The 27211-nt window shown below is 43.9% G+C and overlaps 1 protein-coding gene across 1 annotated transcript in view; it reads left to right on the top strand.

Annotated features, from left to right (window-relative positions):
• The window catches only part of SATB2 (SATB homeobox 2), a 125784-nt gene extending 99157 nt beyond the window's left edge, over nucleotides 1-26627 (top strand). The window contains exons 9-10 of the mRNA XM_066553508.1: nucleotides 3660-3857; nucleotides 25878-26627. Of these exons, the coding sequence (XP_066409605.1) occupies nucleotides 3660-3857; nucleotides 25878-26333 (654 nt within the window). The 3' untranslated portion in view covers nucleotides 26334-26627. The remainder of the gene's footprint in view (nucleotides 1-3659; nucleotides 3858-25877) is intronic.
• The last annotated feature ends 584 nt before the right edge of the window (nucleotides 26628-27211 follow it).

Raw genomic sequence — 27211 nt, 5'->3', positions numbered from 1 at the left:
TAACCAAAAAATGCCAAGTTGAGATTTTTAACAGTAAAAGGAGATTTTGTGTATTAATAATTCATGAGTTCTCATTGAACATGCACGAAGAAACGGTGCTATTCAATAGAGAATACTGTCATCTGTCACTGTTTTATTTGACATTTACACTTTTTTTTTTTTTGCCTGGTACTGCAAAACTTTCTTGGATGGCGTGCTAAGATTATTTAAATAAATAATTTAAAAAAGCCGATGCAGACTTTTCATCTGTGCATGGGGAAGGCGGTTACTTGCAGCCATAAAGAACATGTGAGTAAGCTGCAGCACGCTGTGTTTTCTCACATATTAGTCAAAGCTATTGCCTAATAAACAGCCCCATAGATGGATAGAGAGGGTCTTGAATGAATGCTTGAGTAAAGAGAGGGAAGGATAGAAAAAGAGTAGCAAAAGGACAGACTTGATGCAGATAAGTGTACACATGCACGCAGTGGGTATGCGTGTGTATGTGTGGGGGTGAGCGAATAATGGCTCTTGTGAAGAAAGCTGACACAAATACATTGCAAAAATAAATATTTATAAATGGTGTTGGGGGAGATCCAGTCTCACACAACATGAGAGAAGACAGGGCGTTTAGCACAATGACAATTCAGTTAGGCGCACCTTGCAATTTCTTGCTAATATTAGGCTCGTGGAAATCTTTCTGCTCTGTAGGTTAGTTATTATTTATAAAAATCACAGAACCAGCTGATACATTCATAAGCTAATTATTGTAGCAGCTGGGTACACATGGTGCAATATGTCTGAGGCTGTGAAGTATCACAGATTTCTTGGGGCCTGCTGTGGTGGGGGTGTGCTGTTGAAGGCTAGATCCCTTAATCTGATCAGCCAAGCAAATACTTTGTGGGGAAACTGGATTAATATCTCTCTAAATACCATGGATGTGCTTCACCTTCAGAACCAGGCTCCTTTAAACGTGCCATTAGCTTATCTCCTTTGGGAAATGGAGAAGTTCTCAGGTGTCCTCGGGATGGCGGGGTCCTTGCCTGGTGCCTCCCTTTGCCAGAAATTAATTTGGTTTGCTCATGTCTGCACACATGGTCACACTGCAGTCTAATCTTTTCCCTAATAGCTCCAAGGTCAGGACCTCGCATGTTGCCAGGCAAATTGAGCGCTGTCCTTCTAAAAGACTAATGGCAGCGAGTGCCTAGTCCGTAATGAGGCCTGTAGTGTTGCTCTAAGTGATTGTAATGAGCATTGATTATAAGGGGACAGATAAATCAAAGCACCGCAGTCACTGTCGGGCGGCCCGGTCTAGCCCTGCCAAGCTGGGCCTGGGTTCTGCCAGAGCCAGGAACCCCATCCTCTCACAGGTCTGCCCAGCAATGGGCTCCAGCTCCACCAGCTACAGGGCTTACCTTGCATTTTCTGCTACACGATGGGTCTTCATGCTGCAGCATCCCCCAGGAGGTGTTAAACATACCTGCTTGAAACAGCTTGAAAGAGTTCAGCTGGAGACTTACTCAGATCACTGAAAACAGGGAACAACAGGAATTGATTTTTTTCTACAGATGGTTTATTTTCCATTTCAAAAATTATTTCCTTGGTAGGGAACCCCTGAGAAAACATTGCAAAGATGGGAGATTTTATTTCTATATTTTCTCTAAAAGAGACAAAGTTTTGGGAGATTTCTGAGCAGTGGAAGGAGGACAATTGAGGGTAAGGGATGTGGCCAAACCATATTAAAATGCAGACTCTACCTGGCTGAGAGATTGCCCAAATACCAATCAAAACACTTTGAAAATACAACACAGAGGGTTTTTTTTCCCTAAGTAAATTATTATATATCTTGTTTTCATCCTTGCCCCCCCCCCCACCCCCCAGCCCTCCAAGTTTATTGCAAGAAAAGATCAGGTCTGCACAAATGTGGCCTCTCACTTGTAAAAACAAGGCAGTGTTGTGTTACAGATTAGTTTATAAATCCCTGGTGGCTTCACAGTTCAGTGCCTACAGCTGCTGCAGATGGGCCTGGGTTTTTGTCTCTTCGCTGTGCTGCAGCCGGCAGTTGAAGGAGAAAATGGAATGATCAGGTTATTAACATGTAGGCCGTGAGGAAGAGGCTGCACAATGAGAACAGCTGGTGTTGCTGTCTTGGCTGATGCAGCGGAGATAATCAAATCTTGCCTTTTTTGGGGGGGTGAAGGCAGAAGACACAGTGGAGAGTAACACAAACAACGGCTTATGATATTATACACGGGGTTTAGAGTGCACGGTAGAAGTTGTCAATGGCTTACAAGTTGTTACACAAAAAAGCAGTACCAAAAAGCCCCCCCTGTGGGCTGGTAATGAACCCGGCTGTTCAGCTTGCTCTGGTCACTGCTCAGAAAAAAACAATTTTGGCTACTTCTTGTACCAAACATTTTTAACATTGATCAAGCTATCTTTTAGGTATTGTAAGGTGCCTGTCAAAATGGTGTCAGAATGCTGAGCTGTAGCTTGAAAATGATGGGTTATAAAGCTACTAGGTAAAATATTTTGACAGGAGTCAGTAAGGCGCGTTGACAGCATCCTCGGCATTATCTTCTCATCTTCTGTCATTTGCATTGCGTCTCCCGTGCAGGCACAGGAGGGGAGCCACTGTCCCCAGCCCCCAGTGGGCCGGCTGCTGGCAGGCAGGACGGGGCTGGCTGTGTCCCCAGGCCGCGCAGGAGCGGCAGCAGCCGCCATCCCTGGCTCACCTGCTGGGGACTCCGGGTCACGCTCGGCACAGCACACGCGGGGCTGTCCTCACCCCAACAGCTCTTGCCCTTTGGCTGTCCTTGCCCTTGGAGTTCAGGGTCATTTCCTCTTCCTGGAGTGCAGATGCTTTCACCTCAGAGGTCTGAGCAGTCGGTGCCTGTGGAGAGGTCCTACAGCTCCTTCCATATAGCAGTAGCCTTTTAAAGGCATTTCAAACTAACCTTAAACAAGACAGCACAAATAAAATATGCTCTTACTACAATATGTAGTTTGTTTTAGAGTTACTTCTGCCTAGTGTCTTGGTATCTTTAGTAACTTCTGCATGACCTTGTTTTCTGCTTTTGTGCTAGATGCTTGAGGGTTCCCTTTATGTAAGGCTGCATCTTCTCTTAGATTTTATTATTTAAAGATGTAAAATTTTAGTGGAGTTCAGAGCTGGGGGAGTCAGTGCAACACAGTGCCAGCAAATCAGAAGTCTTGATAGTATATTCTACTAGCCATTTGGAGTAGTGTTGAATTTCTGGTTCTGTGGCTGCAGGTTGCAGTGAGGATTGTTAGCAAGTCTCAGGAGTTACGTCTCCTTTTCTTTTGCTTAGAGGAAGAAATGAAGAGGCTCTGAAATGGAAGTGAAGATGCATTTCTGTTTCATCTTTGCTTTTCTGTAGGAAAAATACTTATATCTGAGCATTTTGAACATGGTGTGTATATGATGAGGATGAGATGCTGGTTTTTGCTAAGCACTGCTGCTTGTTTCAGTTTTACCAACTTGCAGGAAAGAGAATATATCATGGATTTGTCAAATGATAGCTTGGGGTGGTGGGGGTTTATGTGTGAGGTGAGACCAGCAAAACTTCCAGCCCAGAGCTTTAAGTCTAGCTGACCTCCCGCTCACATCTGGTTCCTTGGTGCTCAGTGAATTGACTGTGCTGACTCAACCCTTGCAGGGCTGGCTGTGTGAACTGCTGCGCTGGAAGGAAAACCCAAGCCCGGAAAACCGCACCCTCTGGGAGAACCTGTGCACCATTCGCCGCTTCCTGAACCTTCCCCAGCACGAGAGGGATGTGATCTATGAGGAGGAGTCCAGGCACCACCACAGTGAGCGCATGCAGCACGTGGTGCAGCTCACCCCAGAGCCTGTGCAGGTCAGAGCCCTTCTGCCTCTTCAGCGTGTCTGTCTGGGAGGACTGGGGTAACACAGGGGGGTCAAGAGTGCAGCATGGAGATGGGCTTTTTATGGATTGACTGAACCTTAAAAGTGCTTCTGAAATGACCATGCTGAGCATTTTGTGAGGAATGGGCCTTTGTTTCACAGCCTCATTGGGATTGTTTTACTTCTCTCTACATTTCTGACTAGTATGAATTTTTGGTTGTACACCCTTGTTCTAGTCTTGTCCTCAGGTATTAGTAGAATGAGAAAAAAATACAAATATGTGTACAGAAAACCAAGTGAAAATACAGACTCTCTTCTTTGCAATTCCAGTTTCAGTCAGAAGAAAAAATCAGATTCATGTGTATTCCTACTAACTAGTAATGCATGTCACAAACTCAAACATCTACAGATGGTCAAGAGAGGCTCACGAGACATTTCTTCAGTCTAAAAAGCTGAGGCAACACCTTCCACAGCAGCCCTGCTTCCCTTCAACCCTCCAATTCAGCCCCTGGTACTGGGTACCATTCACTTGCTGCCAGATTATGTGACCACTCTGGGGGTTGTTTGTCCTGTGCATTTCTCTGATGATCTTGCAGTTCCTCCTCCCACCTTCACTCTCCCCATTGTTTGATGGTGGATTGCACTGCTTTGTTACTCTTGCTGTGAACTTGGCATTCAGCCTCTATTCTTTGTTGCTGCTGTTATGCTGCTACCACTGCTGCCAGTTTTCTGGCCCCCTTTTTTCTGAAGGCAAGAGGTTTCTCTGTCTTGTCCTGCCCATCAGAAACATGTAGGTCTCACTCAGATTAATTATTGCTTAGTTCAGACCCTTTTGTCTCTTCTGCTAACTTCTTTCTCCTTGCTCACCTTTGTGTCTTTGCCTAAAAGAAAAAAAAAAACAACTGTTTCCTTGGGTTCAGGTTCTCAGGGCTGTAAAGAAGGGGAAGCCCTCTAAGTAATTATTTTAGCAAGTTTTGTCTTCCACGTCCCAAAAAGTTTATGGGATCTTGGAAGCAAGAAGCTGCAAGCAGGTAAAGAAAGGGCCAAGCTGAAATGTGGGAAGACAACTAGACCTCTGTAGACTTAAACATATTAACCCAGTTCTGATGCCCACAGCAAGTGGGAATATCGTCTAAGGGACACAAAAAGTTTCCCTGGGATCTTGTGAGTGACCTTGATGATTAGCCTACTTTCCAAAGCCTTCTGCACATCACTTTTCTGCATCATGCAGGTTGGCTTTTGTGAGTGACATGTTACACTGGGTTGGAATGCTGCGCATTTGTATTTGTCAGCAAGTTACAAAGCCATGGATTAATTATTTATTACAGTCAAAATATGAAAAATGAAGAAAAATAAATGGAACCAGCTGGCAAGTTCATACAACAAAACTCTGGAGGCTGGTATGCAGTTGATACAGTAGGCTTGTGTTTTGGGGGTGCTGCATTTTAAAGCTATGCTTGGCCATCCAAAAACCCCAGTAGGTTTCTGAGTGACACGCTACCAGTGCCAGGCACAGGAGATCTGCTGTCCACCTGCTCCCTAATGTCAAAAGATACCCAAGACTAAGTAATTTCTGCATAGTTTTCAGTCTCTGGGACTTGAATTGTTTTGAGAAGCAAGGTTTGTTTTATAGCTTTGCTGCAAGGGTCACTATTAGGTAATTAGCCATGAAAAACCAATGACAGCAGCCAGAGATGTAAAGCCGAGGTCCTCACACTTGCAGTCATTGGAGATTTTGTGACACTTTACATAAGGGTAGGGGTCTTGGGCCCTGCTCCTGGCTGAAATCCAGGCCAAGTAATTACATTCTGCCTATCTGAAATTCCCCCTGTAGTGTCAAGTGGGAAAGCAACTCTCATTTCCTTCTCAAAGCAGTGGTGGATGCAGAATGTCTGCCACAGTGCCTGGCTGCATTTTAGCAGGGGGTGAAAACATCCAAGAGCTGCAGTCACCGACCTACTTTGCTTTGCAGGTTTGCTGGTGAGAAGTGTGCTGTAAGTCAAGCCCTTACCTGCAGCCTTGATGGCAAAATGACAGCCCTTTGAAGGAGATACAAGCAGCGGTGCTGTGAATAGCAGCAGGTGCAGACCTGTAACATAGAAGCAGGCAGGATCTTACCTCTGTTCTCTCTCTCTGCCTAGCCCATCTTTCTCTTTGCTCTGATGGCTTAGGTGTGTTACGGTAACTTCTCTCTGATGCTTGAGTGTCCTGCTCCTTCAGCTGAGAGACTGGGAGAGCCTGAAAACAGAGAGGCTGTCCCACACTGCTGCCAGACTTAACCAACCACCATGACTTAACCCTGTCTGGGCTGGGGACATCCCCTGTCAGACTTGGATGAATATCCTAGCTATCATCACAAGAGGCGTGACCAGGCAAAAGATGTGGCTACACTGCAGCCTTTTCATCAGTATGGCTTCTTGGAAATGGCAAAGATATCATTGTGATGGGTTTTGTGTAGTTCACTTGCTGCTTACAGGGTTGGGAACACTTCAAGTGAGGGAATTACCCCAAGGCCTGGGTATGGTTTCTGTCTTCTATAAGGCAGGGTGTTCTCAGTGGGGCAGTTGTGCTGTAGGAGATCAGCTGGACACAGGCTGGTTCTTCATGTTTTAAGGGATTGTTGTTTCTTTTGTGAGAGATTCTTGCTCTCACTGGTTTGGTATTACTAGCCTGCACTTCACTGTTTAGCTTTAAGTTCAGTGTTTTAAAACCAGACATGTTTATTTTTCTGTCTTCCATTACATTTTTTCCATTGGCCATACATTAATCCATTTAATCAATTATTTTACTGTTTCTGAAATGAATAATGTCTATAGTGGAAGCTGAGTGTTTAAAAATTCCTCCCTGTATACTTGATTTGTTTGTTATTGTGCTGAAGAGTTGTAAAATGTGAGCCCTGTGGAGCTCTGTGACATGGCTGTGTTCTCTGGCAGCATTGGGTGTGGCCATATGGACATGTCAGAGTGTGGATTTTCCTTCACACGCTGGCTATGGGGCATCCATGCTACACCTACATGTTGCTGTGCATGCAGGCTGAGCATGCCACAGCCTCTCTTTTGGTTTTTAAGGAAATTGAGGTATCCATTAAGAGGCTCTCCCTCCATTCCATGCAGTGGTGTAATAGCCAAGTGCTGGTAGGAAGAAGAGCAGTGAGGTTGTTGCTAGCTGGGTACCATAAGGACATCACCTCTGAATTACACAGTGCCTAAGCCACAGGTTCCTGGAGGGTGGGAGGGTATCCTGGAAAGCATTATTACATTTTTGCTGTGTTCTCATCCTCTCCCTCCACTACCAGCAGGAGTGGGATCCTCGCTGGCCCTTTGATCTGGCCTGGCTTTTAGCAGTGTGCCAAGTAGTCCCTTTGCAGCAAGCAGTCCTCATGCTTCTGTGTTTAGCTCTGTGCTCTGCAGAGGTGAACCTTCCTTCCCTGTCTTTCCATCCCTTGCTAAATCCCACCATTCCCTGGCTGTTTGCTGGCACTGGACCTTTCTGGAGTGTTAATGCTGACAAGTGCCTACAGCTGCTTCCCATTGTCAGCCAGGGATTCCGTGTTTGTTACAGACATGCTGGGACACAGTAAATCTAATTTCTCTCCCTTCTCCCACTGTTTGTCTGCTGTGTCCAAGGTGACCACTCCAGAGAGTAACCATCTTGCCTGGCACTTTAATATAGTGCTAATTCATTGTTTATTGCTGGGGCAGAGAAACCTGACTCCATTGGGAGGGCCATGAATCAGGCTGTTGTCTCTGGAGTGTCCGGGTGGGTAAGCTGGTTCTCTGGAGTAATGAGCCACCACTGCAGCAAAGGACCTTCTATTCAGAGAATGTGGGAGCCTTGCCTCTCATTTTCTCTAAGTTGACAAGTAGATCTGAAGCTAGTAGGTACATACGTATTTAAGAGCAGTCAAATGTTGCTTTCTGATACACTGTTACTTTTGTCACTTTTTAAAAATGACATCCCTCCACCCTTTTATTTCTCAGAAGCTTTGATTTAGACAAATCTGGCAGTATATAATTGTTCAGATCATAAATTGTGGAGGAACTTTAGTAAATAAAAGAAGGCATAGTAAAAAGCTCTAGGAAAGCTCTTCTGTATTGTATGTTCACTGCAAACATTGTAATCTCTCTTTAAATATGCAGAAAATAACACAGCACAGAAGTAAATTAAATACTAATTTTATAATTTTGTGAGGGATAGAAGGGAATGAGTATTTTAGAAATAACAATGAAATACAAAAGAGCAGAACATGGAGCCCTCATAAAAATGGGTCAAGGCAAGTGGCAGTGGCAATCCAATGAAACTAATTTCATATTCTCTTTCTAGAAGTAATAAAGAGGGGGATGAACACCACAGTAGTGCTTCCTAATGAAATATCTGATTCTAAATAATGTCTTGGAGTTCATGGGTCACATAATGCATAGCACACGGATAAACCAGCAAGACTTGAAATTTCTTAAAAAATAATATTAATTAATAATACTTTGGAAATCTTAGATGATAAGTGAAGCAAAGCTGTGTTATTCCACAGTGTAACATGGTGGGCTCAATGATCCATAGGATGATGTGCACAGTGAGGTTTTGCTGTGTTTATCTGAGTTACATCAGGGGATTTTGCATGCTGGAAATTAGGACTGAGTTGTCTGTGAGACTTAGACAAAATTATTTTCCCAAACCGTGCTAGCTCTCTGACTCTGGTCCTTAATGTTTTGATACACATTTTTTGCGGGGATGCTGTGCCCTGTGATTCATTCTTAGTGGCTGTGCTGTGATCGTTTTGCTTTTTGATCATTTCTCTGCTCCCAAAATACAGACCATAGATTGATACCCACTGCTGTTTGACTCCCCAGTTCTTTAATCCATGGCTGGATGTGACATCTGCTCAGACAGGAGTGGTCAAGACTGGTGACACAACTTGTACTCAGCAAACCCAGGTGGACTTCAAGAGAAACTTGTATTGTAGGTTATTCATTACACTCAAAATGCTCAGAGCTTTGGTTTGGGAGGGTTGCACTTCTATTATTTTTTTTCTTAGATTTAGAATTACAGAGGGAAATGTGTGTCAGAATGAGGTCTGTGAATTTTGTGAGTAGAGAACATCTCTCTTTTTTAGTTGTTAGTTACTTGGAGTTTTATTCTTTCTCTCATCGAAATTAGACAACAGTCAATTTCAGTATCTCCTTTCCGTCCAAACTATTAAAAACCACTAAAAAAAGCCTCAAACTATGTAACTTCTGTTTCTATGCAGTGTTAAAGCTGAAAGTAATATTTATTGCAAATGTCACTCACACTGCATTTATCTCTACTGTGTGTGTGACTGCTTTTGGGTCAGAGTAAAGGAACTGTTTTTAAAGCATGTGGTACATACAAAAAAAAAAATCGCAGGCATCTTCCACTTCTGAGCTGCTTTCTCATGCTTCTCCAGTGCCTGTGCCCTACAGCCAGAGATGGTGCATTCAGCCACCAGCTGTGGCTGCATGCTCTGGTTCTCCATCCTCTTGGTGCACACCATTTTTCTGATGGGTCACAGTAGTTCAGGAGCCTTGAACAAGTTTGACAGAGGCAACAGAGGCACAAATCAGATAACAGCCCCCTTACATTTGACTCTGAAGTATCCAGCGGATGATCTTGTGATTGATAGTTGCCACAGTTGCAGGGAACAGTGCTGAGCTGTGACTGCTGCAGCCAAACCTGCCTACTGCACCATCTCAGCTGTTTCTGCTTAGTGTGGATATCTAATGTGGCTGAAAATGCTGCTGATTTTTATTAACGTTAGGCCTGTTATTCCCCTTGAATGATAGCTGGGAGTGTACTTCCAATTAAAGCCAAACTGCCTCTGTTCTGAAATTAGTTTAGGTTTAGTACTGCTCCATTTAGCCCTAGAAATGGGAGATCAAGTAAACTGCAGTTTCAAGTTTTCCTGTGGTGGCAAGTTTAGTCTTGTCAGAATAGTACATCCTTTTCACATTTGTACAGAACCTGAAACCATGAGGCCACTTCAGTGACACCTGTTCCCAGACAGCTTTTGTTTAGTCCAGAATCAGCTGAGAACAGGGCAGGAATGAGGTGGGACATGAAGGAGCCCTGAGAATATGACTAGTGCTTTTCTTCAGCAGCATCTTACAATGAAGATGACTCTGAGGGTACATCTTCTGTGAGGCTGTCCCAAAGCAGCTCTGCTTGGGTTGCCCTGGCTCGTATGGCAAAATGCTCCAGGCAGAAGCTTCCCCTAAAATCTGAATGTGCAGATTTAGCGCTGCTGAGACTTGGCAGTGAGCAGCAGGGTGGTGGTTTGTGTTGGTGTTGCTCTGACAAGTTGTCGTTTTAGCAAATGACATCACTGTAGCTCTGGCCCCTGTTGTCTCACCCTTTTGCCTTTCACACACAATCTGACCAGATTTAGTCCTCATTTCTTACAGTCCTGGCCCCGTTGTAAATGCTAAGCTGCTAGTGTTTTAAGGAGCTGTAGTAGGTCGAGGATGAGCAAACATAGAGAGCAAGATCACTAAATAAAGCTCTTTAAATTCACATAACCTTTGAAGCTTGCCAGCAGGCAAACCTTGAAGGCTGAAAAGCCACTAGATGAGCCTCTGTTCCATTTACATTTGAAAATTTTTGCAGTTAAAAATATTGCTCTTTTAAATTTAATTTTAATGCTTCCTAATTACTCTATGTCCCCCACACTTGTTCATAAATTATAGTATCAGGCTTCAGAGATGTGTAAATGTTTATAGGTTATTGGCTGTATGCAACATTTTATTCTCAGGCTCTCTACAAAAATCTTGGGATAAAGTTAGAGGCCTGGATCATTTCAGCTGGTCTTTTTCTGCAGATAGGCAATTATAAAAATTACATGGGGAGGGAAACCATTGAGAATAGTGCTACCAAAGCACTTAGCACTGCTTGACCTTCAAGGAGCTACTCTTCCTTCTTTGTTGCACAGCATCCTCCAGGGAAATGGTGCAGATTCTGGGCAGTGCTGGGAGTTAGGCTGTGACAGAGCAGGACAGAGATGGTCAGTCTCCTTGCCCAGGGCCAGTCTTTTTTTGGAAATTCTTTGGTGTGTTCTTTTTTGTTTTCTTTTTTTTCCTTTTTTTTTTTTTTTTGGTCCTCTGAATGGTTGGAAATACCCAGAGACTGTAATGTGTGCAGAGATAAGGGTTTTTTCAGGGTCAGTATATTGTGTATGTTGTTCCATGTTTGTATGGACTTTTATAGGAATTGCAGATTGAAAGGAGAAGCGTTTTTGTGTGCATGCACTATTCTCACGCATGAAGTATCCAGAAGTACAGTAGCACATATTTTTTCTCACAGTCATCTATGCTTACAGTGTTTCAAAGAATATTCCAAAATATCTTGGCACAGACAAAGTGAAGCTGTTTGCAAGATCCCTAGCTGTGGAACAACAAAGGCTACATTCTCAACACACATCACACATGACTTTAATAAAAGTCTTAAACAAAAATCAGATAATGTATTTAGAAAATTAAACTTCATCATTTATGATGCTACTCACATTGTGAAAGGAAGTTGGTATCCCCTTGTGCCTCCTTTCCAATGACTTCTCTCCCAGTTCTATTCACTTCTTCTTCACGTTGCAAATGAGAAGATGAAAATCTTAACTACAAACAAGTACATTTAAACACCAGTAATTTAGGACTACTGTGGTGCCTAACTTAAAAAGGATTTGGTGTTCAGAAATAAAGGAATACAAGCATGTATAAGGTGCCTCTGGTGGAACATTTGGAAGTTTGAATCTTCTAAAATCATTATTAACCTTTTACCATTACATATGGCAAAAAGGATGTGGTAAATCATAGAACACATCCTGGATATTACAGATGCAGCCATCTCATTTAATTTGTGTTAAAAACATTTTCTGTTTCCTGTTGAGGCTAAATTTTATTTTATATTATTGTGCCAATATAGTCCAAAATAATGTTGACACCCTTGAATTTTCTAGCTGCTTTTTCCTCAGATTATTAAGCCATGCCCATTTGATGTGCCACACTTGAATCCAAGGCACATGGGCACAGAGAGCTGTGAAGAGCCCCTTCCTTCCTGCTACAAGTTCCATCATGTGTATGTTGAGGAAAGTGAGCACATTGTGCACAAAGTCTTAGTGCAGAGCCATAATTGTTCAGGCTTTTTATGAGCAGTATGTGGCTAAGTCTCATGGTTAGATCTGAAAAAACTTGGTATTCTCAGTCTTGCTTGCTAAAGCTTCGAAGCCAGGATTTATTTTGTTGGGGTTTTGGTACCTTAGAGTTGAACCATGCAGGATGTCAAAGAAGGCCCTTGTACCCATGAGAAGAAAGAGTTGTCTCCTCTTTCTGTACTGTGTTGAGGGAAGCTGTGGTAGCAACTGCAAATCCATCCAGTTGTAGCAGAAAGAAAGAGACACACTAAAATTTCAGGACTCAACAAGCCCCATAAAAAGATCTGTCTGGACAGCACTTTACTAGTTAAGTGCTAAGTTATTATTATTATTTATTATTTATTTCCTCTCCTATTTTTCCTCTTACTGAACAAGGAGGAAATATCTTTGTTCTTTCATCTGAGAAGTGAAATAAATGTATTCCCTGCAGCATTTGAAATTTTAATAATCCATAATAAATAAAATCATATCTAATAACATAACTGCTTTCAATTGGCAACATGATCTCCTAGATGCATTGCAATGGCAGAAACATAAATAGTTGCAGCCTCTGAAAGCCTACTTCCTATTTGCTAAATATACTTGGCTTGCTTTAAATTCCTTTGTGTGCAGTCATTAATACAATCCTCTTTGACAGCATTTAATTAAAGTGCTTTTCTCTATTAAATTCATTAAAACTTTTTTTTTATATACAACTGTTTCCCAGACACTGAATGTTAAGGACCTGTAGGCCTGTCTTTAAATAACTTCTCTCTCCTTGTTGTAAATTGTTAATTAAATTTAACTTAGACTGTTTAAAGATGTCTTGGAAAAGAAAGCCAGATTTCAGGATATGGTCTCAATCATGGTTGATTTTTTTTAACACAATTTTTTCCATGTAGTTATAGACTGCGTGTTATATTGTTTATGAATGTTGCTGTACTTTCAGCTGGAACCAAGCAAAGAAATCCCCTAAAAAGCTAATTTCCATCTCACTTCAAAAATTTCCATCTTTTTAGTGCAGTTTCTTAGCCTAAGAGGATTTGCAAGGGGGGAGTGAGGAGGGAGGAGCTGTTTAGTATTAATAGATTATTGACAGCTTAATGTCTTGGCACCTAGACAGCCCATAAGGTATAATAAACAGGAAGCTGTCTGATGTGAGCGCAGTCAATAGCGTATTCAATCAGAACCTTTCAGTTAATTGCTGGTTGACCTCAGACATTTCCTTTAAGTGAAACTGTCCTTCGCTCAGATCTCATCTGGGTTTCAGGGTTTAATTTGAGAATGCCCTTTCCATATGGCAGCTTGTGCATACATTCCTGGTGGAGTTTTGCTTTGCTCCCCTGCACAGCATTACGAGAGCCAGTGTGTGCCTGGAGCTTTGCAAATCTCGTAGCCGTGCACTGGGCTGGGAATACGGCATGGAGCAGGGCTGGGAATACGCCATGGAGCTGGGCTGGGAGCACACCATGGAGCTGGGCTGGGAATATGCCATGGAGCTGGGCTGGGAATATGCCATGGAGCTGGGCTGGGAGCACACCATGGAGCGGGTCTGGGAATACGCCGTGGAGCTGGGCTGGGAATACGCCATGGAGCTGGGCTGGGAATACGCCATGGAGCTGGGCTGGGAATACGCCATGGAGCGGGTCTGGGAATACGCCGTGGAGCTGGGCTGAGAATACGCCATGGAGCTGGGCTGCCGCCGGGCAGCAGCATGACAGTTAAAGCAGGCAGGGTTGTAAACTGACGTCAGGGGTACTTTGAAAGCAGCTGGGCTGTTGCCGAGGGGGCTTTGGATGGAGTCAGGCACAGCTTTGGTGCCTGGAGAGGCACTGCAGCATTAACGAGACCTGACCCGGCCCTGCAGATGTGCAGCGCTGCAGCCCAGCGTGGCTACCTTGGCAGAGGGGTCGGCACTGCTGCCTCCATCCCACCCGCGGGCACGCATTCCCCTGCTCCTCTGCACAAGTGCAGACCAGAGCTCATTTGTATTTAGTTTCCCTAATTCCTGTACTTAGCCATTCTAATTTTTTCGGACTGTATATCTTGATGAGGCCCAGATAAGCTACAAAGGCAAGCAGGCAGGAAACCACACGGGCAGTCCCTGACCCTGACTAACTGGAAACCATCTGCTTATTTGGGGAGGAAACCTCCATGGAAATCTCTTCTAGCAAGTCTGCCGCATTTGGGTTTTTCTTCCTTTCCCTCCAACTGTTGACTCGGAGCGTTTGTGTTTTCCACAGGCGGGATCAGGGAGGGTCAGCTATGGCAGCTCTCGTTTGCAGCAAAGGGTCTGGATTTCCCGATAGCAGTGACTAACTGCCATGTGAAGGAAATGCTTCTGTATCAGAGCAAGTTTAATTTACACTTCATGCAGTCAGGAGACAACGTTTTTGTCTCTAGATCTGCAGTGATTGGTTTTTTTTAGCCACTTATAATGCATTCAGACTGTGGTTTGCTGGAAGGAGTATTATTACTTTTAATCTCTGATTTTTAATCTCTGGTTTTTGATTCACTTCTGTGGTTCTCTTTGTCCCTCTGCATCAAACAAACTGCTTATGCCTTTTTAATGGCCTGATTAGCACCAGGGAAGTACTGCTGACTTGAAGTAATGTTATTCCTGGTGTTCACTTGTTTAAATGAGATGAGGAGTAAGAATGCTGCATTGCTATGTTTGGGATCCATTAAAGTCTGGACCCCTGCCTGAATCAGATTGTAAATCTTCTGTTTTCATTCATGCATGTTGGAAAGGTGAGGGGGAATAGTTTTGAGATGATACTCCCTTTTTAGGAAGGTTGAAGGATAAGAGAGGTTTGGAATAGTTATTTCTGGAGAGAATGGAACAAAACCATAGCCAGACAGAACAGAACAAGTGAAGAAATCCCAAGGTACATGTGTGACCCTGGGGCCATCAGCTGCCACACTCACACTTTGCTCCCAGGTGTCTCTGGCCAGAATATATTCGGAAGTACTTTCTGGTTTTATCAGACTTACTGGCCAAGCTGCTAATCAGTGTTACATTGACCAAAGGACTTAAAAATCGTAAGCTTTATTGGATTTTGAGATCGAAAAGATTCTCATCCATCTCCTTTTATAAACTGCATTACATTTTGTTCTTTCAGAGCTCCCATCAGCACAGCCCCTTAGTAAATATGATAGTGAAGGACGTAGGTGGGTAGTGAGCTGCTTCTCTTTCTTGGGTGGTACAGCCTAGAGCTATAGAACTGCTTGAGCTGAGTTAAAGGGGTTGCTGACATTTCTGAAATGCTGGAAGAAAAAAATATGTTGGTCCTTTCTAAATTATTATTTTCAGTTCAAATAAAAAAAAAGGTTTGCGGCAGTTTAGAGCAACAAGCAACATAATGCTTTGAAGGAAAATAGGAAGAACTTGAAGAGCAAAAATTTTTCTGAATAAAAGCAACCAAAATATGCTGTTTCATGAAAAATGCCTAAACAACTGCTTGAACTTTGTCAGAATATTCACCCCTCTGCTGCCCCAGGCATACAGTTTGGCAAAGTAGACTTTACTTAGTCAATACTTTGATGTCACTCAGCCGACATTTTTGACCAAAAGATTTTTGACTGAAAAATGCCACACAATCCCAACCTTACTGAAGCAAAGAATAGTGTTTTGCATTTCTAGCAAAAGCCTGTGGCTCCTTCCACACAGACCTACAGTAGCTGCAGGCTTGTGTTAAGCGTGAGCTTTATACCCCTGTGATTACATGTGTGCAGCCAGCCATGGACAGAGCAGTCCATGGAGTTCCCCACAGCAGTCAGCAGCAAAGCTGGATGGATCCCAGGGCCATAACCATGTCATCTTCTGCTTTGTCCTAATACTACCCCTCTGGCCTTACATTAAACTGTTTTATTTTAAACAAACTAAAAACCTGTGACTATAAACTGCACGTGCTGTTGACTTTCTATAAAGTAATTTTCTACCAGCATCCAGAGTCTGTAAAATAGGTACAGGTCAGAGTAGTGAGACATGGAGCTCAACAGCATCGGGCTGAGATGCCAGGGTAGCTTCCTCTGTTTTCTGCACATGCCCACCTTTTCTAAGGCTTTAGCAGGAAGACAAAGGATTTCAGATCTAATTCTCTGAGGCGTCCTGTCTTCAATGACCTAATCTGTGCAGGAGACTGTACTTTGGTCATTTGATTTTAATTTATCCAGTTTCAAGCTAAGGGTATAATAAAGCACATTATGCCAGTTGTGTGTGTGGTAATACTGGATATTTTGCTTTTACCATGGTAGTTGATTATAATGCACTTTTTAAGACTTGCTTTCTAAAAAAAGGAATATTTATACTTTTATGTGTTGGATTCACACAGTATAGTTTGCACAAGTCCTGTTATTAAGTGCATTGGTGGTTACATCTCAAAAGCCAAAAAACATGCTGAGTAGTGTTTTATCAGCACAAATCTGCTATTTTCACTAACCATAACAGTCAGGTTCTCCTGACTTCTAACTGCTCCCATTGTAAAAATTAGCAGTACAGTTGGGTATTCTTGAAACCCCAAATAGCCATCTGTAAGGACCTAAAACAGTTTGATGGGACAAATAATTACCCCCCCACCAGAATCCAGTGTCTAATCCAAACATATCCTTCCTGAAATAATGCAGTACCTACTCCTGGTCTGAGTAACTGGAAAACAACATGATTATAGTGGCGCCATTCGTGCCACCATAGTTAGGGGTTTAGGGCTTGACCCTAAGCATGACTCTGGGCTGGGGCTTGTCAGGGTCGATCTTGCTCACACTGCCCACAAATACTCTTCTGATTTTCAAAAGAAGAGGGGAACGTGTGTAGTGTTAATTAAACAAGAAAGCATAGAGGACACCCAAAGTATTTTGTCTGCAGAAAACCAAACCAAAAGACTTTTTGTTCCCTCTGTAGTTCCTGTGACATTCTGCCAGCTCCTCATTAGGATTATCAGGGCTGGGACAGGGAAATGCAGAATTGACCTGAAATCTTTGGCAGACCCTCCCTTTAGCCATAACCAAGCTCAGGCTCTGTGTGTAAAGTGCTAAGCAAAGCTCTGCACACCATAGCACCCCAGGGAGCCTTGCTGGGGGCTGTGAGAGAAAGCACAGAAGAGGCAAGTCAGAGGCCCACAGAGCTTATGGTCTAGTTTTGGAGAAGGTGAGTGTTAACTGGAAAGTTTGTGGCCCTCAAGGTGCACACAGATGTGAAAAGTCCCACTTAAGGGGACTCAGCATCACCATGAAGAAGGACAGCGTTTCTGGGGCTGTTGCTTTTTCCCTTGCGGATGAGGTTGCCTCGCTACCACAGGTTACAGGCAAGAGAGACTCGCATGGCTTCTCCAGGGCCAGCAGAGTGCTGCCTGCCTGCCAGGGGTGCAGCAAACTGGCCCCTGTGCCAGCTGTGCTGGCTGTGCCCCATCCCCAGACAATGGAGCCATCCATCAGTGATGCCTTCAGGAGAGAGTCTGCAGCGAGGTTGTGCAACACTTCCTGACCGCATCGGCCGCTCTGTCACCAGGGCCCTGGTTTGTGCCAGCAGCAGCCGGAGCAGATCTGGCTGGTCGCCTGTGGGCACAGGAGGGACGTGCCAGCTCCACCTGAGGGCTGGCCAGGAGCTGCTGGCAGCTCTCCCAGGCTGCAGCCAGGTATTTCAGAAAGAGGTACCCAGTGCTGGTTGCAGTTACTCTGCAGTGAACCTAAGGATCTGGCTTGAACCAACCCAAGATGGGAAATTCAGAGCTAATGCATGAATGTTCATCAGCATGAGCTCATTTATGCTGCCCCATAAAATCAGCCAGTTCTCAGGCACTTGCACAGCAATGAAAGTTGTGCCTGAGCTTTTGTGGGAAGAGTTGAGTTAGCATTCGAGGGAGAGCAGTTACCCCAGGAAACACCGGGACACTGTTCTGCATTGTCAGAGTTTTCTGATTTATTTTTTTAACATTATACAGACAAAATAGTGGCTATTGTGTAGGCACGTGCTGTCTATTAACAGAGATCAGGAAAGGGAAATAAACCACGCATTACTGAAGAATAAGATCATGATTGTGGTCAAGTGGTGGCAGAAGTTTTTTTTCTCTTTGTCAAGCTGATTTGTAAACATTCTTCAAACAACTGTGCAGACAGCAGTGCCACAGCTTCTTGAAAGGAAAGCAAAGACAAGGAAAGATTCCACTGCACAGATGTTTTACAGTAACCTACAGACCTGTCCCAAAGTTATCTGGTCATCTGAAGTTGTCATTGCAAGCTATGATGCACATGTAGCCTCTTAGCAACGCAGTGTAATCAGACTGTAATTTATATTTTATCTTCAGTGATGATAGCACTTAAAAATGTTTTGTGGTGGATTTGCTCTTTGATGCATGGTAAGCTCCTGTTAGCATTAATGGAAGCAGTGTGTGCTGGGGAGGGGGAGAGACACCTTCCCCCTGCCTTCAAGTCAAGATTAATTATGTTTTGCTTATGCTTATCACTGTGTGGGATGCCAAAAGCAATGTACAGCTGAAAAATTTGTGGGTTTTTTAAATTCCTGTTGCCTTTTTTTGTCACCTTTTTGACCATTTTTGATAGTTCGGTCCTGGAGAATTGCAGGATGGGGCTGCTGTTTCAGAGGCTGTGTGTTCAGTGTCTTGCCATGCTTTCAAATCCCTGCCTATTTCCTGCCCTTGAGCAAGGCAGCCGCCATAAAGCAAAAGCAAAGGGAAGCATGTGGCGAGTGTGCTCCAAAGATGTTGGAATGAATCACTTCACCCAGCTTACATTCCAGCCTGGAAACCAAGCTTGCCTCTGACTTTGGGTTCCCTGTGGAACTCATTTCTCTCCTCAAGAGTCCTCTCTAAGTCCCTTTTTGTGTAGCTTGGCGTGACTTGTACCTTGGAGCCGATAGTTTTAGGATACAGTTTGTCTAATCCAATATACTGTCTCCACTGGTGGTCAGGAACAGATGAAGAGTGATAGAAAAGGCTTGAATATTTGGGGGTTTTTTAGTGTGTGACTGCTTTGTCTTTGCAGACAAAATGAATGGCACCCAGGGCTGCTGGCTTACAAGGTGGTGTGTAGCCACCAGTTCTTCTTGGCTGGTTTGGTCTGGTGTTCATGAGATGGGGTCCATCACATCACAGACGTGATGTGTTAATTACCTCTAATAAGGGTGTTTGCTCTTGTGAAGCATTTACTAAGCTGCACTGGAAAATGCACAGGATGTGCAGCCAGCATTTGAGCTACAAAATTAAAAGAAGCTCAGACTGAAGTTAGATGAAAGTGAACATATTTATCCATGTCAGACTTCCTACCATTTTGCACGCTCATATTGATTTCTTTTGACACAGTCTTCTTTTATTGAGTACCATATCTTTTTTTAAATCCCTTACCGATAACAGTACCTGCTAAGGGCAATTGTAGAAGGAAACTAAAGTATATTAAACCTGCCTGGAGTCAAAATGTAATCTAACACCTGTAGTCTGCAATTTGTCATCACTTCATAGATACTTTTTCTTTTTTAATAACAGTTTTGGATTTCCCTGAGTTTTGACCTTAGGATACTGTATAATCCAAGAAAAGCAAGGAAACTAAACCACAGTCTTTAACACAGCTTTATGGTGTCAAGGTGTGAAATCACTCTGTGAATGAGCCCAAAGAAAATACTTCCTTTGGTGCTGCAACTAGTGCTGCAGTGTTTACCCAAATGAATGTATTTTTGCAAGGGAAGAAAAAAGAGTAGTCTTAAGAACCACATTTTTAATAGGAAAGAAATGAACACAGGTGCAAATTGTAACTTCTGCTACAGTTTCTTGTACAGACATTCCTAGAAACCTGTAAAGAGTCTTGGCTGTGTAATTAATGTTCTTCCCCTGCGAGCCCCAGCCTGGGAGGCTGTCAGGGTGGAGGCCTGGTTATGGCAGCTGCTGCCTCTCTTCTCTTCTTGCACATTTCTGTATGCGAAGAGAGACTAGGGCTAGGGAGTGTAAGGCTGTTTATTTGAATAGATAATCTCCTGCAGATTATTCCTGTAAACTCTGGTAAGAGGGACAGCGTCTCCTTCTCAGTGTGAGATTTTGTTGCAACAAAATGAAGTTTGTCTCTTCGGTAAACTCTTACCAGGATAGCTGGGCACTGCCCAGGGGCTCTCAGCTTACAGAGGTGTGGTGTTGCTCAGTAAAATGCAGCTGGAGACCTTGTTTAAGCCTGTCTTCTGCTTTGCCTTTGAGCCCAGCTGGCCATGGGGAAGGAGCTTTTCCAGTGGCTTGCTGACAGGAGGGGTGTGATGAATTGTTTTTGCATGGAGGCAAAAACTGGTGGCAGCTCCTGCTGATGAGCCCTGAACGCTTGTAAGGACAGTAACAGATCACTGGTGTTAGGTGCAAGAAATGAAGGTTCTGGACCTGTGTTTTGTAGTGTGTGTCTGTTCTCTCTGCCTTTATTTTGGGGTCCTTAAGTGGGCTAAAATCTTGCTGTCTTTGACATAGAAGTCCTTGATGTGATACAGTGTTATGGTTGGTTATGAGAACAGTGTAAAGGTGAAGAAAAGCTGAAAGGTGAGACCCCTCCCCACCACTGAGACTAGATTGGTAGAATTACTTGGTTTTCCAAAGGACCTGTAAGATTATCGAGTCCAACCATTAATCCACCAATGCCAAGTCCACCACTAAACCATGTCTTAAGTGCCACATCTACACATATATTTTAAGTACCTCTAGGGATGGTGCCTCTACCACTTCCCTGGGTAGCTTGTTCCAATGCTTTACAACCCTTTCACTAATATCCAATTTAAACCTCCTCTGGCAAAGAGAAGGCCAGTCCATTGAACTTTGCTCCTTGTGGGTTTGGGTTATCAAAATTAATATTGACTATCTCATGCCATCAAGGTACCTGTCAGTGCTCACACTGGCTGTGCACAGAGGCAGATGGTGCCTGTTCAGCAGGGGCAGTTTCTGTTGCAAATGCAGTCTTTCAAGAATGTGACATTTTTCGTGTTTCTCTTAGCAAGGGGCATCTCCTCATCTCAGCAAATCCCAGTGGAAGGGAGCTCACATGACTGATCCTCTCTGCAAAGGGAAGGGCACACTAGGAAACAAAACTAGAACCACACTAGGAAACAAAAGAGCTTGGGGTTTTCACATAGAAATGCAGTTCCTCATTCCAGTGTGCTCAAAAGGCTGTCCAAGCAATGGAGGGTGACACATCCCAGAGCTGGTGTTTTCAGCTGGTGCCTCACTGCTGGTGGTGCCCGGGTGTGTGTGTGTTCCTGCTTGGCTCCCTTAGCCTCTCACCAATGTCATGTGTGTAGCTCCAGCTAGAAAGTGGGTGGAAATGGAAACAAACATCAGTGGCATAGTGAATCCAGCCAAAATTAAATACAGTACAGGCACAGACTGCAATTACTTGACATTCATCTTACAGCTGGGTTTGGTCACCTCTCTTTTCTGTGGGAGCACCAAAGTCAGTTTTCTCCTGAGGGAGCACACGGAGACATGGGGAGTGGATGCATGTAAAACAGTGCAACAGTCCTTTCCCCCGATAATTCTTGGCTTTGGATTTTAGATAGACCACAAACCCTTAGCTTATTACAAATAATCCTGATCACTCCCGTAATGATACACTACATTACTCTCCTAAATTCAATCATTCAATATCTCACTTCCTTCCCTGTAGGCATGTACTATTATATTTAACACATGGCTTCCAGCTGCTTTTCATTGTGGCCTTTAAATCATATTTCAGTACAGTGCGATCTAAGACCAGTCACTTTATCATTTAAAGTCAACTTCCATCACAGTCATTTTCTTGCATGTTTTCTCCCAGGGCTGGTGAATTTGTTTCAGAAAGATAAGTTTGTCTGTGAGGAGAAAGTCTACCTGAATGAACCTTCATGAAGCAGCATCTGCCAGAGATACTTTGTTCTGAAATGTTGAAAGGCAGCCATACCTATCTGTAGAGTTTAAGAATTAAATCTCTTGAAGGAATGAAAAGAATAAATCCTCTGGGCATGGAAGGAAATCTGTATCTTCACATTTGATTTGAAAGTAGATGAGAAGTCAGGAAGGGGAAGGGAAGTCAGCTCCAGATGGTGCTGGCTGTGGAGGAGGAGGAGGAGGAGGCTGTCCCACCTGTGGCTGGGGAGCAGTGGGGAAGGGCATGTGGGATGGAAATGGGAGTGGGGAAGGAGGGTGTGGGACATCTGTGCCATAAAATGCACCATTCTGAGCCCAGCAGCAGCTTTCCTGGGAAAGGGAAAGCTGAGCAGGGCCACTGTTGGTATCCCTTATCTCAGAAGCCCATCCTGTACGTGGTGCTTTGGGGTAGGTCCGGCCACCACTGAGGGGTCACTGGGAAATGCACCCCTGCACATGGAGGATCAGGGATGTTTCCTTCTTGGCAGGGCAGAGGCAGAGCAGCACTGACCCACAACCCAAAGACATGTGGCAGGGTGTGCACAGCAGCGTGTGAAGCTGCTGGACATTTTACCTGCAGATGTAGGAGCCTATTAATGACCCAGGATCTGAAAATCTGCAACTCCAAGAATGGTCCATTTCCTCTGTGAGGCTGTGGCATGCAGAGCCAGACATGAAGTAAGCCAATCACTCAAACTGGCCAGCATACTCATCAATCAAGTGTTGTTTAAAGCAAATATTTAACATAAAGGTAATTTAGGCTTCATATTGTACTGTATGCTTAGCAGTTGATCTGGTTTGCATAGAAGAGTGTTCTCTTTTGTGCTAAATAGCCTGTCCTGTCAGAAGGGATTGTAAAACTGACCACAGCCCAAATCTGAAGGATATCCTGTGCATTTATCCATCTCTCTGTACATGGCTAAAGTTCTATTGCTGAAAAATACAGTGTGGCTGAAATCCTTTGTTAATGCTACTGGCAATCTAGGGAGACCCCCAGAAATTAGTAAAATAATAAAATTTATCTGTTATAAGAGCAGATTTAGTTTTTTTCATTACCTAAGATAACGGGAGGTGAAATAAAGTACAACCTTCTTCTAGTATTTTACACTGATAACACACACGTTTTGCATTTTCCCTTTTGGAGAAGGTGGTGAGGTCACAATGGAAAAAGAAGGGTTAATTGAAATTATTCTTCCCTCCTGCACTCAGCCCTCTCTTTGGTTGATTGCTTTATAGATGCTGTAGGCATCTCTTCATCTCCTTCAAATTAAACATTTTACTGCTGCTGATCCTGTATTGTTGGATTTTTTTCATCATTATATTTGATTGGAAGTCTTGTAACATTTTTCAAGCTGGATCATTTCTCATGCTATTTGTCAACGGAAAAGGGGAAAAAAAGCCCCTTTCCAACTCCATCAAGAATGAACTGAGTAATTCACACCCTTTCTGGATGTGTTTCTATCTCTGTTAGATGCTACTTGAATCCAGCTTCTGATTAGCAATGCTACTTGCAGCGTTCTGTGTGACGCTGTCTCTAAGTTCCCTGGCAGTTTATTTGTGGTGTTAAATCCTTTCGATTTTGGCTGCTCTGGGCCTTACTTCGTCGTCAGGGGACAGGGCCAGAAGCCACAACAGGAGAGACTAGGTAGGGTCTGTGTGACACATTTATGGGGCTTGGTCCCTGGCTAGAGCCAGAGTTCCTGGCTCTGCTGCTTTCAGTGCTCCCCACTGACGTAGGTACGGATCCCACCCTCATCTGTAACCGTCTGTTTGGAAACGTCAGCCCTTCTCTTTGAAAGCAATCCATGGACAAAAAAGAAATCCTCAAAGAGCAGCTGAGCGATTCCATTCATTGGAACATTATGCTCTTTTATTGCAAGAGATGTAATAAAACATAAACCAGATTATCTGTCATTTCCATTTGAGCTCCCCCTTTTCCCCCGCTCCTTGGTTAGCCATTTCTGTGGCACCATCAGTATTTACAGGCTTGGGAGGAAAATGTTCACCTTGGCACCAAAACAAGTTTGCGGTGTTTCTGCCCAGCCTCAGTTTTCACCCGCGGGTGGCAGGTCCTGTGCTGGCACCTGCTCTCGGCTGTCCGTGTGGAGCTGCTCCGTGTTGGGGTGTTCCTGCCACTGTCCTGGCACGGCTGTGCCCGTGGGGACAGCAGGATGTGCAGCTGTGTTCCTGCACTGCCAGCCCTCGCTCGCCCTCGCTGCTCGCCGAGGCACCGGGACGTGGTGCCGGGTGCTGCCTCCGTGTCCGGGGAGCCGCAGCCCCGCGGGGAGCAGAGCCCCGGCCGGCTGCAGCCCCGGGCCGGTCACAGCATCCCCGGGGAGCAGAGCCCCGGCCGGCTGCAGCCCCGGGCCGGTCACAGCATCCCCGGGGAGCAGAGCCCCGGCCGGCTGCAGCCCCGGGCCGGTCACAGCATCCCCGGGGAGCAGAGCCCCGGCCGGCTGCAGCCCCGGGCCGGTCACAGCATCCCCGGCAGGCTCAGCTCCTCGGCGGTGGGCAGCGCCTGCGGGCTGCGATCTGCTTCCTGAAAGCTGTGACTGGAGATGGCTGATGTTACAGATCGTTATGGCAGGAACATTTGATGGAGGAAGTGAATAAAGGGCTCTTCGGCACAGAGCCTTTTCATTTATTTGCATAACAGGCTGATATTCCACAGCGGACTTCCCTCTTGCGGTAATAACTTGACTAGTGTAGGATTTTACTGGGGGCTCGGTATGTGTGTAAAATTCAGTGTAAGTTCTCAGCACATTTCCATTATTTATCCTTATGTTTTTGGGGTTTTTTTTCTTTAGAGAGCTTTAATGTAGGGTTGATTCTCTGGATGTTACAGTTTGAAGCAAAGACATTTTCTTCTTGGATAAAGAGCCAGAATTCCCTCTTACTTGTGGAAGAAAATAGTTATCCATATTGATTTTGTTAGCTTTGAGTGTCAAGCTCTAATAATTATTTCCCTGCATCTGAAGAAACCCCTGGGCAAATACAGCCCTCAGTCCTGTAGGGGATTTTTTCTGTTAATCTCCCTTGTATAGATTTGGTTTTAAGGAAAGCGTATGGAGCTCCTCTGTGTTTTGAACGATTCAGAGCAGGTATTTTTTCCCCTGGAATAAGGGCAGCACGAGGCCCTTTCTTAGTCATTTTAAGTGGCTGTTAGGAAGATTAAGAGCTACATATGCTTTCTTTAAACTTGCCAAAAAGGAGATACTGTGGGTGAAAATCTGTTACAAGACTGCAAAGTGTGTTTGCCCAGAGGGTGTTTCAGAATGGAGGGCTGTTATTATTTGAACTCAGAACTCCTCCACTAGTGAAATTACTATAGAGAACGTAATACAGAGAAATCTGTTCAGGAGACACATTAAAGCTACCTATGTCAAGCAACTGAATTGACTCTGTTGTCTCTCTTGAGAGAAGGGAAATCTTAACAAATCTCTGCACTTCTATTTTTTTTCTTCCATAAAGTAGTTGTGATGGATTTTAATGCAAAAGCATTATTCATAAAGTAGCACCTGACAATCCCACATGTGCCTAGGCCTTCGTGGTACTTGAAATCTTAAAGAAATGGTCAAAGTGTCTAGCCTGAAAAGATGAGAGGAAACAAGGGTGGGCAGAAGAGGGGCAAAGCAGGAGAATGACTTTTCTGGGATGGGACAACTGGCCAATCATCATGACAATGAGACTGTAATACCTTTTGACTTAATTTTTATTTTGGCTGTTTTATTTTTTATTACTTATATTTTGTATTTCTTACTTATTTTTGGGTTTGCATTTATTTTATATCATTTGCCTTTTATATGACTTCCTCCTTTCAGTCTGGTTGTGCAGACAGGTGTAGCTGTCTTACAGGTGAGAAGGGCAGTGGAAAATGCACATTAATTGTACTTTTCTTGACCAGAACAAAGTATGTCCTGTGTACAGACCTGTACAAGTGCCCTTATGTCAAGCACCGAGGGGGTCAACATGTGAAGTGTGTGTCTGTTTGATCTTATAGGTGCTGCACAGACAGCAGTCCCAGCCTGCCAAGGAGAATTCCCCACCTAGAGAAGAGGCTCCTCCTCCACCTGCTGAGGACAGTTGTGCCAAAAAGCCAAGATCCCGTACCAAGATCTCCTTGGAAGCTCTAGGTATCCTTCAAAGCTTTATTCATGACGTGGGTCTCTACCCCGATCAGGAAGCCATCCATACCCTCTCTGCTCAGCTGGATCTCCCCAAACACACCATCATCAAATTCTTCCAGAACCAGCGCTACCACGTAAAGCACCATGGGAAGCTAAAAGAGCACTTGGGAACGGTGGTTGACGTGGCAGAGTACAAGGATGAGGAGCTGCTGACGGAGTCGGAGGAGAACGACAGTGAGGAAGGCTCTGAGGAAATGTACAAAGTGGAGGCTGAGGAGGAGAATCCCGACAAAAGCAAGGCAGCTCCAGCAGACATCGACCAGAGATAATGTGAGATAGGAGTGCAGAAAGCAATACATTGATACAAGGATTTTCTGGTTTTATTTTTGATTTTTTTCCTCGTTTTCCTTTTTTGTTTGTTTGTTTCCGTTGCGCACGATCCATGTGCAAACCGAATGAATTCAGCATTGCCCGATCAGACACCGCCTTGACGCAGACACTCGAGTGTTACACTTGCTACATCTGACTGAAGCAATCGTAGATCATAGGATTATGCCTTCATCAATCTTGCACTTATGAAAGGGACAGCTAGCAAGTAAATGGGAAGAAAAAGTCCTATGAAATCAGTGAAGGGAATTTTACAACTTTGTGTGTGTATATATATATTTACATAATATATATATATATATATATATATATATTAAATTGCATGGGACGGAACTTTACAACCTGAAAGTATAGACTGTGAAATGAGTTCTTTAAAGATGAGACTTGTTTATGTTTTAAAACCACTTCACAATGAGTTGCTTTGGCTTTTTGATAAACTGCCGCCTGCTCTCAGGGTGTGGTGACTATTTTTGAATTCCTATTTATTTTCTATGTTTATCCCTGATTTTTTTTTCATTATTATATGGCTTCCTATCTGGCAACTTGATGGGTAATTTTTGAGGTATTTAAAGACATAAATCAACACTGCCAAAAAAAGAAAAGAGGAAAAAAAGAGAGAAAATAGAAAAACAAATCAGGGCACCTTAAAAAGAAAACTAGTAAGTTAAAAGTACTTTGAACACAATGCACACTTAAAAGGATACAGCATGTTCCACTCTCCAGATAGTACTTTCTGTAGTGAACAGATGAGTTTTCATGGGATTCAGAATGACTAAAGCAGAAATGCAGTGCATAGAAGACTTGTCCATTAATGAGGTCT

The sequence above is a fragment of the Molothrus aeneus genome, chromosome 7 (assembly GCF_037042795.1).
Source record: "Molothrus aeneus isolate 106 chromosome 7, BPBGC_Maene_1.0, whole genome shotgun sequence".
Lineage (NCBI taxonomy): Eukaryota > Metazoa > Chordata > Aves > Passeriformes > Icteridae > Molothrus > Molothrus aeneus.
This window is presented reverse-complemented; position numbering and strand designations above follow the sequence as displayed.